The sequence below is a fragment of the Clarias gariepinus genome, chromosome 10, assembly GCF_024256425.1.
Source record: "Clarias gariepinus isolate MV-2021 ecotype Netherlands chromosome 10, CGAR_prim_01v2, whole genome shotgun sequence".
In the NCBI taxonomy this organism is placed as follows: domain Eukaryota; kingdom Metazoa; phylum Chordata; class Actinopteri; order Siluriformes; family Clariidae; genus Clarias; species Clarias gariepinus.
The window spans coordinates 17551737-17567448 of record NC_071109.1 but is presented as its reverse complement, the minus strand read 5'-3'; the positions used below and the strand labels follow the sequence as shown (position 1 = coordinate 17567448).

At 37.8% G+C, this 15712-nt stretch overlaps 1 protein-coding gene across 1 annotated transcript in view; it reads right to left on the bottom strand.

Moving 5' to 3' along the window:
• Nucleotides 1-15712, bottom strand: part of gria1a (glutamate receptor, ionotropic, AMPA 1a) — a 113274-nt gene that overhangs the window by 33610 nt on the left and 63952 nt on the right. Inside the window, exons 9-11 of the mRNA XM_053505764.1 lie at nucleotides 14324-14434; nucleotides 10119-10325; nucleotides 7422-7846 (exon numbers count right to left, since the gene is read on the bottom strand). Of these exons, the coding sequence (XP_053361739.1) occupies nucleotides 7422-7846; nucleotides 10119-10325; nucleotides 14324-14434 (743 nt within the window). The remainder of the gene's footprint in view (nucleotides 1-7421; nucleotides 7847-10118; nucleotides 10326-14323; nucleotides 14435-15712) is intronic.

Sequence of the window (15712 nt, the reverse complement as noted above, 5' to 3'; positions counted from 1 at the left end):
CCACACTCCCCACCAAGCGTGTAGACTAACTAACATCTTCGTTGGTGGGAGAAGATTTTTCAGGCTGGTGCTGTCCTGCACACAATGGCTTTGCGGGCATACCAGACTGACCTACTGAGAGCTGAGTACTAGCAGAAGGCCGTGGTTCAATCTCCGCCACCACTGGTGTTTCTGGGAGCAGCGAAATGTTAGGGGTTCGGTCCCTTCCTCCCATGTTCAGGACGTTGAACCTTTAACACACCCATCTAGCCGAAGTGTCAAAGTTTGTGCACCTTTTAGAGAGGCCGGCAGCGGGGAACCTACTACCAGGTATGTCTCTTTAGGTACGAAGCACTGTGGAAGACCAGTACCCCCAGGAGACCGGTGTTCAATTCCCGTCGCCCCTGGTGTTTTGGGAGACAGCAGTTTCCGACAAAGTGTTAGGAGCTCGGTTCCCTCCTGTCGTGTTTCAGGACACTGAACACCTAACAGCCACCACCATCACCACCGCTAAGAGACAAAGCTACCACCCCTTTGAAGAAGCTGGCAGTGCGCAAGCTACTGCCAAGCATGTCTCCCTGGCTACAGGATTCAATAATTGTGTTTCAACGGCATGGGTTTTCCACTTCCGTAAAACCACAGTGAACACCTCTGTTAATTAAAAATCACAGGCTTGCTTGCAAAGGGGCCATAGCACTTGTTCCCCTCCCAGACAGAGACATTGTCGCCCTAGCTCACCTAATTTTCTTAGGGTGGAGTCTTAACGCGACAGAAAGCATCCTTCTTCCTACATGAGGTATGACGTTGAGTGTCATGCGGAATTTGACCGCAATGCGAGCACAGCTGTCTCCTGCGCGCAACGGATCAATTATAGCACTTTAAAGAAGTCCAAGCTAGGCCAGGAAGTAACTTCACCGCTCCTAGAGTGGTTTCAGTGGTGGCTAAGTGCCGGGGGATTTCATCCAAGGGCCAATCCCCAGAGGCAATAAGGGTTACGCGCCGAGAGCTTGGTACCCTATCTATGTGGTTCAGACCCTCGTCCTTGACTCTGGGTCCCTCCTACGTCCGTGCTGTTGTCGCAAGTTGCTAACGGCAGACGTTTTTCCCTTACGGGCTAGAGTGTGGCCTTAGATGGCCGTCCAGCCCAGGGGATCTGGAGAGGTCATCTTCTCGCGTGGCATATCAACCGACTCGAATTAATGACTTTACTTCTGGCCCTGAAATACTTCCTCCAGCAATCAAGAGGCTAGCACGTCCTAGCACGGATGGACAACATTACGGCTTGTAAATATCGCCTGGGCAGACTAGATTTGCGCCGCTAAGGACAGGACAAATTCTGTCCCTCAGGATCATTTACATTCCAGGACATAAAACATATAGACCCAGTCCACTGCCGAACTCGGAACGTATGCAGCCGTTATTTTGGCCTACGTCCTGACTGATAGAGTTTGTGGAAAACACCCTTAGTTGACGGTTTATTCGCGGGCCTCATCAGCCTCCCCAGCGTGCTTAGGCTTTGCCAATTGGCTAGGAAAAGCTGCTCTGCATTCTTACCCAACTATCTTCCACAGTCAAAGCCTTCTGTCCTCTGCCGTTATAGCTCCAGAGCAGTAAGACTTCATTTGCTGTGTCCAGCTTATGCTTTTCAATTTACAGCGCACCTCCGCATTAAATTAGAGCAGGGTTTCATACGTCGAGAGGCCGCGGCCAAAGGGCAGCCGCCATTAGACGAGTCGGGTGAGAGATGCTACTGCCCTAGCCTATGAGGTGCGTGGCATACTTTGCCGCTAGTGTTTAAGGCACATTCGACCAGGAAGCTGATTGCTCTGGCAAGAGGGGTTTCCAAGAATGTCATGAGGCAGGCTGCCTTTTTCCGCAAGACGTCTGTCAGGCTTCATAGTTGAATGCGCTCCAATGCCACACTGCATTGGACATCCTTCAGACAAAATTGACCTGAAGATGTTTCCAGTTCATGCTTAGGAGGTTTGTCTCTACAAATCTTTTCAGTAGAGACAGGATTGTTATATTTGTCATGTCCAAGAAATTATAAGAGCTTAGTTTTTTAACTGTTGGTGGTAGGAGAAGCGTAACACCACATTCTCCTACTCCATAATTTCTTTATACTTTAAGTCCTACAAACTGAAAAATTGCAGTCCACTGAAAATGTTAATGAAAGGCTGTTGTTGGACACCACCAATGGACAACCACCAGTTTTGAAAAATAAAGCCAATTTAAAAGGGCCAAATCATGCAGTTCCTTAAATGTCCACTGGGAGCTGGCTAAAAAAAGAAGTCAATGAGTGAAAAAGTAAATGACATTTTATGTAACTCATCAGTTAAAATATATTTAGCCATAAAATCCCTGCTTTTAACATAAAGGAGAAATTGACATTTTGAAGAAAATGTCCATTGTGATTCGCTCCTTTGCCTACTTACATTCTTAGCTATGGCTGTGCAAATCAGTGGATGAGACTTATGTGTTTTGGGCACTCAATGAACAATGTTATTATTTAGAAAATCTATACCTACACAGAAAACTCCAATAGTAATTGTAATGTGAACATTTGTTGCATTTATATGGATCCTAAGAACTATCAGAAAAAAATGCCTTATGTGTCCACCTCATTTGGAACAGATCGGCTCAATCAGAATTAATTTTTCATCAAATTGAGGGGGTGGGGTAAACAAAAATAAAAACATTAGCTATGCACATGATTGAGCCAATAAGTTTTCTTTTGCTGGATATAAATATATTCTTTTTGCACATGATTGCCCCATGAGGGAGTAACATTGGGTGAACTGTAAAGGTTTTCTTGCACTCTCCTACTGTTTAAAAATGTGCTTGAGAATGCTGCTTAATTAGAAAGAACAGCAGAAATATGAATATTATTTATATTACACAATACCCATCTTGGTCGTTTTGTTCTACTGAAAGTATTAAAGTCAGAAAAAAATCTTAATTTTCTTCTTCTTCCTCTTATATTATATTTAAATGCTTAAATGCTGCGTGGTGGGTGAAACCCCTTCACACAATAAAAAGTTAGATTCTGATGAAATGCTTTGAGTATATTAATGCACATCTTATTAGATCATTCTGCATGTAAAACGGTTAAACTGAAAACCTACAGAATAATTTCAATAATTTGGTTTTCCACCAATATGGCTCCGGGCATTAAGGTCAAACAGCTCAAGCTTGTTCAAAAGTAGTTTTATAAATGTATGTCCTGTTTCTTTAGACATACAGTATGAGGCTTTCTTCTGGCAACCCTTCCAAAAAAACATACTTGTTCAGTCTTTTTCAAATTGTGCTGTCATGGACTTTAACATTCAACATGCTCAGTGAGGCCTATGGGGTCTGAGATGTAGCACTTGGGTTTAGTTGTATTTATCTGAGCTTGGGCTAAATATGCTGGGACGATCACTCCTGGAAAGTCTGTCAACTGTCTTAAATGCTGGGCCCTTGTGAATATCTTTTTTCACTGTAGACCAATAAGCTCCAAATTGTTTGGAAATAGTGTTATAACCCTTTCCAAAATCGATGTGTGGCAGTAATTGCTTCCCTAAGGCCACTGCTTATGTCTTTTCCTTGGCATTGTGTTAACAAATACCTGAATGCTCCAGAGAAGCAAACTGTTGAAAACTCTACTTTTATAGAAGTATGCACACCTGCTGATGATCAATTAATCAAGGGCTGATGATAAGCAGCAACTGGCTGCAACTTACCCTCTGAAATTCTGTGAAAGCAGTAAGGGGTACAGATTTTTTGGCTTTATTTTTGTTAAGTAACTAATTGCACTAAAGTTATATTTTGTTGTTCGTCTGAGGTTTTGTTTGCCTTATAATAAGACCCATATAATAAGATGATTTTTATTATGTTTTTAAACAAAAACACATCAAAAGAAATAAGAGAGGTACTTACCTAAACCTTGATCGTATGTATAGTATAGTCTCTAATCCCATTTTGTAGTATAAAACATCTATTAAAATGTGTAGTGCATTTGTAAGGATACACCCTGTGCCTGGAATGTAAAAAATAAATAAATAAATAGCTTAAAGGTGAGCTGAAAATGGATGGTGATTCATAGGTCTAGTAAAGGGTAATAGAATCACCACTAGATAAAGAAATTTTGTCTCCTTTGCCTAGGGAAAATTTGTTACAAAGTTAATCACACTGCCGAACACCATGAAGTTTCCACTGCGATCTAAAAATATTGGCGGGAAAAAGGAGAAAATATAAAAATGTGCTTTTATAAAGTTCATACTACTTCCTAGCCATGTCTCTGTCAGGTTTTCAATCTGTCCATCATGTTTTTACTATTTTTTTAAGCTTATCCCAGAGAAATTAGGGCACAATGAAGTGCACACACTACGGGCAATGTGGGAACATCAAATCAGTCTATACTGTAAAGAAACTGGAGTATGCGGTGGAACCCTACTGTAGCAAGCACAGAAAGAATATACAAACTCTATGCAAAAAGACCAGAAACGAGATTTGAACCGCCAGCTGTACCCTTTACGCCACCATTTAATGACTTGGCAAGCACCAGGATATTGCTTATATAGTCTATAACCGGGGTCGGCAACCTTACACAGTTAAACAGTCATTTGGACCCGTTTCCCACAAAAAAGAAAACATCGGGAGCCACAAAACCCTTTTGACATCTACTGTAACACTGATGACATTACATATACAGTATTGTTTTGTTTTTTTACCTTTATGCTATATATATATATATAAAAAAACTATAGTGTGTTGCATTTATGAAATCAATGAACTTCTACAGGCAAAACTTAATTTTATTTCTGCATGCAACAAAAACATTTTGAACTCTATTTTAGTCCTTCTCGTATTTATGTAATAAAAAGCTGAGCTTAAATTATCCACCTGCAGCAAACCAAAAAGACTGTATGCTTCTGTGTGCCATGTGTACTGGAGCGTGCAGTCAGCGGTCAACTCATATTTTGAGTGACAAAAAATTTAACAGATTTTATTTTCATGTTACACCATAATCTTCAAATTTAGAATTACATGAAAAACTAAATTAAGATAAATTTCATTTAAACGGAATAGTCATTATTTATTTTCCATGCTACAGGGAGCCGCAACAGAGGGATGAAAGAGCCACATGTGGCTCCGGGGCTGCGGGTTTCGCCGACCCCTGGTCTATATGATTAGCAATGATTGGAACAATAGTACGTAAAAATAAATACATTTGAGAAGGTCCTGAATTATGAGTTGACTAAGCGAGAAAGAGTGACGAAATACATAATTTATCCCTTAATTACTTTCACTGCTGAGCTGTAAAATTGTTGCACAGGCTTTTAGGTTTGTACTGTAAGTGTCCACAGTGATTTACTTTTCCAGTGGTGGTACTTAGGACTGTAAATTGTTTGTGGTTAGATGTTGTGAGAGAAAATAGAATACATGCACACAAACAAGTAGATCCTTTATATTTAAAGCTCATCAATGTCAATGTTTTGCAGTCCCTTTGCTTTTAAAGCACTGCAGTGGGTATATATGGAAAAACACCAGCTCGAGGTAACATGGAAATAGCAACAATATGATGAGAGGAAGACATGCTTCACTGGCAGCTCAGGGTTCAGCATCTTTACAAAAGAAAAAGCTTGCAGCAAGAAGATATACCTGAAGGATATACCTACTGTCCTTGTGTTTTAGAAGACAGGTAGGGGATTTAGATAAGGGCAGATCTGAGTATGAAGTAGTGCATGGAATGAGGCTGATTATAATTAATGGAAGAGCTGAGCTGTACAACAAGGTCCAAAAAAAAAAAGAAGCAAAAATAAAAAGCAGTCAGGGAAAATAGTGAATAGGTGTCGGTAACCAGCAAAAAGCCGGGTTTGAGTGTGCAGTCTGGGATGCTGGTAAAAAAGGATGCAATATGTGTGGTGAGATAAGGGGAAAAGGAGAGGCTGCCATGCATTTGGTCAGGTGGGGAGGGGGCTAGGACTGACAGCCCTGACATTTGAGCATCTCTGACGGTAAACAGAGCTTTTGGAGAGAATAAATAGCACCTGGCAAGGGCAGATGCCAGACCAAGTGTTACCACTGCACTGTAGCCCTTGCCTAACAGCCTATGAAAGTTATGAAGAAAAAAAAAAATCCCTATGCTTAATCCAGAACTTCAGTAATCTTGGCAGATGATGCTGTCACAACAGCAGACTGTCAGCCACAACACATGCATTGCTGATGCACTGTACCAAAGAGCATAATAAACACACAACTGTTGGTTCACCTTGCTGGTAAAAGGCTTACAACATGAAAAAACAACAACAGTGTAATTAAAGTCCTTTTCGCCCCCGCCATGACTGCTGACATTTCAGTTCCAATAGCAAGACAAAACAATCAATTCCTATTGCGGCTCTGAGATTCCTCCAAGTGAAGAGGCATATATTGGCTACTTCTCCTTTGTGCCAAGATGTACAGATATAAATGTCAAACTCCTTGAAGCTGATATAGAGTGAGGCATGTGAGAAAGAAAGGGAACATTAAATCAAAATTCCAATGATCAATTTTATCATCACCTTACATATTGATCATGTATTACTCTTGTAATTAGGCCGACACAACCAAAACCTAAAATCAATATCGCATTGATTAAACCACTGACTTGGGATACAGAGAGCTAAAGCAACCTAAGCAAAATAAATAGCCAAGCAACTTAAATATTAACTAGAGGCACTTAAATGTTCCTCTGTTTGTGAGCCACTTCACTGTTTGTGTGAAATCCCTCCTTGCCTAGTAATTTTCCTACATGGTAAATTGGAAATCTGTAATTAACTATAAAATACAATGACCAATGATAATAAATCACCTTATATAGCACCATCTTATGTAGCAACAACGACTTAGAATTACAGATCTCTAGAGATCATGTTTTAAGGGCTTCCTAGTAAAAGCTAATGGGTTTTGGCCCTGGAATTCCTTTTTCATAGTCATGCTGCCACTGACACAACTCCCTTTGCTCTTCTAGAACCCTTCACTTCATGCTGCTAATTTTACCCGTGCTAATTAGATTTTTAATTGGTGACCTTTGAAGACCAGGAAACACTTGCATGCTCTGTACTGTATCTCATACAGTACAACACATCTTCAGCTTTGGCCCAGGGGAACCTATTGTAGGCTGTGTCTTCTAGACTACTAGTACTATGCAAAAAATGAGCCTTACATCTTACCTACTGTACCGAAAGTCAAAACAATTGACTAGAAGCAAAATCAATTCACAAATAAGATGGCCAAACATATATTGTATGTTTAGTTTCATTATGCTTACACACTATTTAACTCAAACATTAATGAATAAAGGCCCATAATCAGCAAAGCATCATATGATTTTAGATGTTCTTACTCCATGCACACTTTACTGTCAATCAAATTCACACAGACTTGGCAAGTACAGTGAGTAATTACCAGAAACCTCATACCTGGGTGAGATGTCACAGCCTTGCTGCATGAAAGCTCCTAAAGAAAACCATAGGCTGTTAAAGATGCCAAATTCATTGGACTGCTCCTGGTTCTGTTGGGCCTGATTCTGGGCATTCTGGCCTGTTAAGGTTCCAGCCTGGTTGGTACTGGCTTCTCCGTTTTCCTCATAGTCATCAGCATGCCACTCATATGGGCTAAAGCGGCTGACCAGAAAGAGCACAACACTCACGCCAATGTAGGCAAACACGATACACATCCAAATCTCATATGCCAGTGGGTCAAGAAAAGAGAAGACTCCTGGTTTAGACTTGGTTGGTTTCTTGATCATAATTGAAATACCCAGGCTCATGAAGGGCTTGGAGAAGTCAATGACTTCCTCTCTCACCAACGTGATGGTCAGTGGTGCCACTGCAACATCGGCCTTCTGGTGTGATAAGAAGAAAAAGCAGGAGCTTAATATAAGTTGATTCTGAATAACAATAAAACTCTTCAGATTGTGGCAACACCATATATATATAATTTTTTTTTTCATAGAAAAAAATGCTAAATACATTACATCACTTTTGTCATGGATAAGAATGTTATGCTTGATATAAAGTGGCTTGTTGCTTTAGTAAACCATGACAAAACAAAATCCGACAAAATTAAGTGTTACATAAATAATTACATTTATTATTAAGAATATTCCCAACCAACAATTCTACTGCTACAGTATGCAATTGAATCTGTTTATTAATATCTGTTTCTAAAGCAATATAACAGACAAGGTTAGGCATTGCCTGGGCACAAAAGTGCAGTTTATTGGTTTAATCAGGGGAGATTCTAGAATTAGACCGTTAGGGAGGTTTAGCCCCTAATGAGAATGTAACATGTACTGTAGATTTTCTTGCTATTAATACCTACAGTGAAACCTCGGATTGCTAGTAACGCGGTTTGTGAGTGTTTCGCAAAACGAGCAGAGATTTTTTAACAAATTCTGACTTGGAAAATGAACAAGTCTTTGTTTACAAGTACAGAGTATCATGTATCACGCATGCACTTCTTTTTTTTGACGCCAAGTGACATTTGATCACAACAGAGCCAATGTTTTTTCTCTCTCTTGTGCTGCAGAATTGTGGGTAATTGTCTTCCCTGATGGGTCTTAGTGCGTGTCTCTTACTAGTATAATCAACATCTGTGCACGCGTGTAATTTATTGTAATTAGTGTTCTCTCTGCTCTACACATAAACACTGCTCTGTCGAAATTCTTTTCAAAGGTAAAGTGTAGGTTAATTTTTAAATTTTTTACTTTACAGCAGTGTAAAGGAGGGGGGCTTATTACTTTAGCTTTACACACACACACATACATACATGCATACATACACAGCGCCTGCGCGCACAAAGGGAAACACTTATCTGTCAGGATTTTTTTTTAAAGGTAAAGTGCAGGTTAATTTGTTTTATTTTTACTCTATATTTTGTGTTAATTATTTTTATGTATTAATTTTTTGGGCTGCGGAATGAATAATTTTAGTTTCAATTATTTCTTATGGGAAAATTCGATTTGGTTTACGAGTGTTTTGAAATACAAATTATGCTTATAATCCAAGGTTTCACTGTATCTGTTAATACTAACATTTTTGAAATTTGTTAAAATGTGTTTTAATTAACACCAATATTAGTGTTGCTAGCAAGAAACAAGTTTTGTGCTCAATTTTGAAGCCAAAATTGATTTTCTTATATTTGCATATATGCTTATATTATTATCTCTGAATTCCGAAAGGTACACACAGATACCCCTCTCTATTTTCAACTAGAGAAAGCGCTGTGTGGTATTAATACTAGACCACTCGCCAGCACAGCTGTAGGAGCCGAGCAGAGATGTTGCGAGCTGATACACAACTGCTGTCATGTTAACCAGTGCACAACATGACAAGAGTAGGACTTTGATAAAGGTGGAATTATTACTAGCTTCAGAATTTCCATTTGTAAAGTGTATTTAGAGTCAGTAAATATCTTATTTGCGAATAACACTAGTGTAAATCTTAGCATGACCTTCAATATCAAAAAATATTTTTATCTGTCGAAGTAAAATTAAGACTACAACAGTGAATTACATACTACAACAGTAGATGTACAAGGGAAGCTTCTGCACCGCCACAATAGGTCTTAAATCACCTCTGGATTTATTGGCCAAGTGATCACAGGATTTTACAAAGGCTTAAAATGTGGCTCAAACTGAAATTTTATCTGTTTAAAATCATTATTTAATTTGATTTAGTTATAATATTAGTTAAGCTACAAAAAATTACATACAGAATGAAGCCTTACTAATAATTGTGTGCTTTAACCGTTTCTTAAGAACCGCAAGTTTTTTAAAGAGACACAGTGATGCATAAAATACAATCAAAGAAAATGTAGACTGTCAGGCTGTTTTCCTAAGAATACAGGATTAAAAGCCTTCTCTAACCTTTCCCCCAGCTCACCCTTTTAAAACACTTATAGAGTGAGACCATTCAACCGGGTCAATGCTATTAAAGAAATAATTTTTTTTTGGCCACATAATAAAATGACCCTGGCCATTACAGATCTGTAATGGTCTTCTTACCACATAAATAAATACGTCGCAGAATATAAATTATTAAATGGCAGTGATGAATAATAAAAATAACTACAATAATTTATTGCATAATAACTAAAAAGACAAAAACTCTTACTCCATAAACCAGTTCCCCAACCATCCCATTCCACATCTTTGTCTCTGGATCTTTGGCTCCATACTTTCCATCAGGCACAATCTTGAGTTTGTATATGTATCCCACATGCTTGGCTATTTCTGCTGCCAGTTCCACACAGTAGCCTTCATACTTATCATTTCCTGACAACTTTTCATGATTCTTCTTCAACATCACATATGGAGATTCCTAAAATGGAGAAAAATGGGTATTAATGACATTATATCATAACAGCTTAAATTAGCCTGTAATATGTTATATAATGAACCATATGGTCAAAACTATGACCATCACATCCATATGTGGGTTCTCAAAGTTGAAACCACACAATTTTCTAGGATTTTTGCCATAAGATTTTCTTAACTTGAACTAAGGGGTCTAAACATGCTCAATCATGACAATGCCCATGTGTACAAACATGGTCTGTAATATTCAATAAAATTTATTTATATAGTTTAACAATGGTCATTGTCTGAAAGCAGCTTCACAAAAATGAAATAGTTTTTTAGATAAGAAAATATTTGGAAGTATGTATGTGTGAGAAAAATGTGTCTAGATAATAATGAGATGAATGAATGATGAATAAAACCATAATAGACCATAAAAAAGACCTTTGAGATGAACTGACAGAACTTTTCACCCAGCCTCACTAATAATATTGCGGGTGAATGTACAAACACCCATAACCATGCTCCACCTTCCTAGAAGAGTGTAAAATGCTATGTACAACAAATGAATAACCAACTTTGAAAAGCATATTTCAGCAACAACATATGGGTGTAACATACAGGTGTCCATATACTTTTGGGCATATAGTGTATTTCAAACAGACCTACAATTTGAGCCGAAGTTCACAACTTAGTCAAAAAGATTAAATTGTTAGCTAGTATCCAATAGCAAACCTTTGAGAAAAAAATAAACTGAACATACAGCCATATACTGTATGGCCATAAGTTATGTGGACACAAGTGTATTAAATGTCTTCTGTAAATATCGTTTTTATGCATTCATTCATTTAAAATTTCATCACAAGGCCTGGTTTGGCTTTAACTTCACTCATACAGTGTATGTGTAGGAGACAGTTTGAGCCAGCAAAAATTTAATTTGTGAGCATGTACAAAAAACAAACAACAAAAAAAAACCAAAAAAACATGTTTTTACTCAGTAATGAGCCAAAATATGAAACGGCATAAAGTGGCAATAATACATTTTTCCACACAATGTTGATTAAACTTTGAAATTAATCTGTGGTTTATGTGCTTACCGAACCATAATAAGAGATCCATTTGGATCACAAATCAACTGTGGTCGGCAACCCCACAATTTTAATACAAGCAAATACAAATTTGCTATTTACACCAATAAATAAAAAAATAGAATATCTATAAATTTAAAAAAATTAATATTTTCCATGGTTACAATGGAAAATGACTCAAATCAACATTTTGGTTTAAGACGCAATCTCTTGGCAGGGTACTGCTGCTGCCAGATCCACAGCTTGGGTGCCATCTGTGTGGAATAGCATTATATTTCTCACATCAACGTGGTTTTCGTTCCATCTACCATTAAATAAATTGGATAAACGTTAATTGCTCCTTGGTGTAAATAAATGAGAAAATGTTTGTGTGCAAAATGGGGCAAATGGTTCCAGATTGCCACTGGATCCACTATGATCTGGACTAGGTTAAAGTGGTTATTGAATGAATGAGTCTTCAGCATCTCCTTGGAATCCAGTAACAATGCCAGAAACATTGAATACAAGAGAGTAACCACACTGTTAGGTGCTTACTGAAGAAGAATAGCTGAGAAACCTAGAATATTCTGCTTTCTCCTTTCATTTAGACTGCATATTTGAAATCTATTTTCCACCACTAACCCTCTGGCCCCTTTTGTCCATTTCCACATCTTACTCTATTAGCACACCAGCCTTTACATACAATCTTTTGGACAGCTGAAGAAGAGATAGTCAGACCACACGACAACGGTGATCAAAAGCCTTGTAAAGCCTCAGATTTGGAGGAATTACAAAAACACACCACAGGACTTTCACCCAGGACAGCATAATAGAGGGGCCAGTGGAGGAAAATTAATTTCTGACTACTGCTGGGAATTCAATCCCAGACTGCCCTTTAAGAATAACATAAAAAAAATATTTGGCTGGGGAGAAGCAGTGATACCATATTCACACACCCAGAGTAGCAGAGTGCTTGCCATGAAACTATATTAAAATACATAACAGAACAATGTACTTCTACTGAGTACAAAAAAATTAATATTTAGAAAAACTAAATAACATTTATTGCAGAATTAATATTTTAAATCACCATATCATGCCACAAGTTATAATTTCTTGTTAACATTAACCCATTTATTTGCATATGCAGGATATAGTGTATACTATACTATACTATATACAGTACCTTCAAAACTGTAGGCAAGAAAAGTTGGTTTTAGATGCGACCAATAAACTGTGCAGTGGAATTTTTTTTTTTTTTTTGTGTGTGTGTGTGTGTGTGTGTATTCTAAGCTTAAAGCAAGGGGGAAAACATTTATGCATAGTGAAGCAGTTAATATGACAAAAACAACAATTACTTATTAGACATGCCTGCTGACCTGGAGCAAAGCAGGGCAAAGCTAAATCTCTCTAGCAACAAGTCGACATTGAGCCATGTGTCACCATGGACATTCTACACTGTTTGTAATAATAAAATGAAATGGAAAAGGCAAATACGTACTGAGCAAACAAGCTTAGAATTCAACCTCTTTCAAAAAGATAGCCTCACTTCCCGTGTTTGCTCGGGAACTAGACAGTTCCGCTAGACATGACTTACAGAGAAACTAAAACATTGACTACCAAAAACTTGAGAGGTGTGAGTTGCTGATCAGTTGGTATTATGTATATTAGTTAAGTTCCAGTGGAGCTTAAAGAAATGGTGGCACAGGATCCTTTTTGTCTGTCAGTTGCTACAATGCATGTATTGCTGCAAGGTGTTCCAGAGAAGGAATTTACAGCCAAGTACAACAGTGGCTACAAAGAATGGCTTGAGGACCTGGCACAGGGACATGCTACACCACTGACTATAAGGACTGCCTCTTAACCAAAAGTACCTAAGGAAGACACATCTAAGCATGGCCGTCAGCTTTTTTTTCTAAAAAGAAAGAGCATCTCTATCAGAGTGAGGCAATGCCAAAGAGTGGACATTTTCTTATTTCACAATGCATTTGAAATGAAGCACTCAAGATTTGATTGAAGTGAAGCTTTTCATTATTTTCCCCCTTCATCTATACAGAACCATAATTGGACAAACTACGATAATCATAAATATTAGGATTAGTGTTAATACTTGGATGCAAAAAATTTGCAGTTAATGACTCTGAAGTCTGAACCACATGGCCATCACCAAATGCTGGGCTTCTACATTTGCCAGACCTTTAAATCCACTGCTTTCCATTGCTGCTGGTTTGTGAGCCTTTCTGGCTTCAGTATTGTTTTTAGTGCATAAAATGCATGCACAATTGAGTTGAAGTCATGTTACTGACTTAGCCCTTTAAAGAACATTCCATTTCTTTTCCAGTACATTTCTTTTTTTGCAGTACATTTTGGGTCATTGCCCATTGAATCATGAAGTGCTTATCAGCATTTGTATTTGACTAAATCTGAGTAAAAAGAATAGCTCTATATACTTTAGAATTCATCCTACTACTTCTATCAGCAGTCACTCCATCATCAATAAACACCACTGCCCAGTTCCATTAGCAGCCGTACATAACACTGCTTCCACCATGTCTGACAAATGATTTGGATATTCCACTATTTTGGAGACAGATGATTATGAGTCTTCCGCTCCTTCTCCATATTCTTCTTTTTCAATTGCTGTGCTTAAAGATAATGTGTGAAAAAACAGGATTTTAAATTTTTTCGATTTTTGATTTTGACAATCATATGCCTACCTCCTCCAGAGCATTCTTGACTTAGACAGATGTTATCTGCAAACATCCACTATATGTAACTTACTGGGCCTTTAAAGCTATCTGGTACTGCTAAGACTGTCAGTGCGTTACTTCTTTTTAAGAATGTATTAAAATTGTTTGAAAATTGTATAATTTAAATAATGTTTAAGTTTTATTTAGCAGTCTTAAGTCTGTATGATTTACCCTCAGGCAAAGGGGCTACATTTAATCCATACCAAGATGGTAGAGACGATATATGTGCGGTTCTGAACTCCATAGGTATCGTTACTTCCAGACATGTAGGCTGCCGTGCTCACAAATTTCTCATCTTCATTCCAGTATCCAACCTGAAACCAAATAAAAGTGTGATAAACCCATCAAAATGTCATAAAATAAAAAACAATAACTTACTATACTTGTGTAGTGCTCAGTGATTGACTTAATTAAACCGTCAAACATTATAACAGGCTGAGCTAATAAAATGTCACCAGTGTAAATGTATTTCCTTTATGTATGCAGTTTGACAGTGATTTATGAAAAGAAAATCTAAATCTCTAAATCTTACAAATGCCAGTTTGCACCATGTACTCCCAATTATGTTTAAAAGTTTGTACCCTCTCTTTTAATTCTGTGTGTTTTTGTGTAAAAATTTAATTTATTGGAACACACTGAGTCAGCATATATATATTATTATATTCAAAAGTTTTAAAACACTTAAAACAAAGTTTTTTTTTGTGATTTATTTTCTACATTTTACAACAATATTGGGAATTTCAAAACTATAAAATAACATATATGGGATTGGGTAATTATGTAACAACAAGAAAAACAACAGTTAGATGTTATTTTAAGACACAGAGGTCAGCCTTTCTGTAATAGTTCTTGCAAGAACAGTATTGTCAAGTGCATTTGCAAAATCCGTCAAGCACCATAATGAAACTGGCTCTCATGAAGGCCATCCCAGGAGGGCGAGACCAAAACCTACCTCTGCCGCAGACTGAAAAATGACCAATTAACAGCACCTCGGATTAGAGGCGTTATGAAGTCTTTACAGAGCATAAGTAGCAGACACATCTCAATATCAACTGTTCAAAGGAGATTAATGCATTTTTGGATGCCTTCAGCATTCCTTTACGAAATAAAAATCAGGAACCATCATGGAGTTAGAAAGTGTTCTAAAACTTTTGAACGGTAGTGTGTATATATATATATATTTTTTTTTTTTTTTTTAACAAAAATTAAACCAATAGGAAAAAAAACATTCTGGCCATACTAAGTAAAAAATTATTAAAAAGTGAAAAGCATTTAAGACAGTTGGCAATTTTCCCAGGAGTGGACATACATCCAAGCACATTCACCCCAAGGTCAAACTGGGCACATTCACCCCAAGGTCCAAAGTGGAGTTGTTTCGCCTGAATGCCGAGCACCATGGGAAAACTAAACAGCATTTCAGCAGAAACACCTCATTGTCAATCATGGTGGTTGAGGGTTGAGGGGTTTAGGCTTATGATTTCGGATTGTTAAAACCTGGACGGCTTGTTGCAGCCACAGGACCTGGGCACCTTGCTGTCATTGAGTCAATGTAATCTGCTATATACCAGAGTATTCTACAGGCAAATGTAAAG